General features: G+C 32.1%; 1 protein-coding gene across 1 annotated transcript; it reads left to right on the top strand.

Moving 5' to 3' along the window:
* The first annotated feature begins 260 nt into the window (after positions 1 to 260).
* Positions 261 to 1,526, top strand: LOC124909964 (probable jasmonic acid carboxyl methyltransferase 1). Its single transcript, XM_047450590.1, has 4 exons — positions 261 to 668; positions 757 to 805; positions 891 to 1,000; positions 1,130 to 1,526. Exons 1-4 carry the CDS (start codon positions 261 to 263, stop codon positions 1,490 to 1,492), a joined length of 930 nt encoding a protein of 309 aa, XP_047306546.1. The 3' UTR covers positions 1,493 to 1,526.
* The last annotated feature ends 227 nt before the right edge of the window (positions 1,527 to 1,753 follow it).

Raw genomic sequence — 1,753 nt, 5'->3', positions numbered from 1 at the left:
AATGTGTGAAGTTTCTTTTATGAAAGCTCATTGAGATATGTCTACCGTAAACATTCTTCACATGAAGCAAGGTGATGGAGAAATGAGTTACGCAAAAAATTCAACTATTCAGGTTTATATCTCATTATATTTATCTATACTTTCTAAGAAAATAAATTTATACCACTTTTTAATCCATATGTAGAGGAACATCTACTTTTTCATAAATTACCTAAAATTATTCTCTTTTCTCCGATTCCATTTAGATGAGGTGGATGAATATGGCACTACCCATTGTGAAGAATACCATCAAAGAGATGCTTACAATTCATTTAACGTCATTTGAAAAATTAGAGAGTTTTAAGATTGTGGATATTGGTTGTGGTTCAGGCCCCAACACTCTGTTATTTATGTCAGAGATTATCGACACCTTCTACAATTTGTCCAACCAAAACAACAACCAATCCCCAGAGATATCGATTTTGTTGAACGATTTGTACAAAAACGACTTCAATAACATTTTTAATGCACTCCCATTATTCTACGAGCAACTTAAGGAGAAATATGGACATGAATTTAGTCAAAGGTGTTTTATCTCTGTCGTGGCATCATCTTTTTATGAGAGGGTGCTACCAAGCAAAAGTTTGCATTTTGTACACTCTTCGAGTAGTCTTCATTGGCTCTCTCAGGTTTATTTTAACAAAATTATTTTTTTTTCAATGTTCAAACATAGCTTCTAACTATTTTTTTCATAATTTGATATTGATTATAATACAGGTACCAGAAAATCTAGACAACAAAGGACATATCTACATGGCAAAAGATTGTCTTCCCAGATGCTTACAATAATCAATTTAATAAGGACTTTTACTCATTCCTTAACAAGAGATCTCAAGAAATTTTGCCAACAGGGAAAATGATCCTTACACTTTTGGGAAGGAGCATTCCAGAACCATCTAGCAATGATGGTTGTTGCCTTTGGGAATTATTGGCTCAATCACTTCTTGATATGGTTTCTCAGGTTTGGATTCTATTTTTAATTCTGTAGAGAATGCTTGTTAATTTCTAAAAGACTTTGTTTTCTTCTCTTTTTAAAGATTTTTTGTTTACATACACATATATATATCAACTAGTTTGGTTGTGATTACAGGGGCTAGTTAAAAAGGAAGATGTGGATTCATTCAATTTACCTTTTTATACTCCTTATTATGATGAAGTGAAGGAAATAGTTATGAAAGAGAACTCTTTTGATCTTGACAAAATTGAGGTTTACATGTGCAATTGGGACCCAAATGATGATGAAGATGATTACAACAATATATTTGATAAAAAGAAAAGTGGAGAAAATATAGCCAAACGTATTAGAGCAGTTTCTGAGTCAATGTTGGTGACCCATTTCGGGGAGCTCCCCTTAGACATGGTGTTCAAGATATTTGCAGAGCGAGTAGCTAATCATCTCGAAATGGAGAAGACAAAATATACCAACCTCACAATTTGCCTCAAGAAAAAATAAGAAAATGACTCTTAAATGAATATTATATATATGTGTGCCCATCTTTGTTGATTTCTTGAGAATTTTAATATTGCCCCTTGAATTTAAATCTGTCATTTTCCCCTACCCTATTACATTATGATAAAAATAAAACCAATGTCATCTTTTATATTCATCTTTTTTTCTTTTTCAAATTTAACAGTTGATTATAACAACTTATGACATATTCTATAATTTAACAGGGACGAAGCAAAGTTTGTGAGTTGACGGTACACATCACCT

Source organism: Impatiens glandulifera, chromosome 7 (genome assembly GCF_907164915.1).
Source record: "Impatiens glandulifera chromosome 7, dImpGla2.1, whole genome shotgun sequence".
Taxonomy (NCBI): domain Eukaryota; kingdom Viridiplantae; phylum Streptophyta; class Magnoliopsida; order Ericales; family Balsaminaceae; genus Impatiens; species Impatiens glandulifera.
The sequence above is the reverse complement of the archived record's forward strand: the minus strand, read 5'-3'. Positions and strand labels throughout refer to the sequence as shown.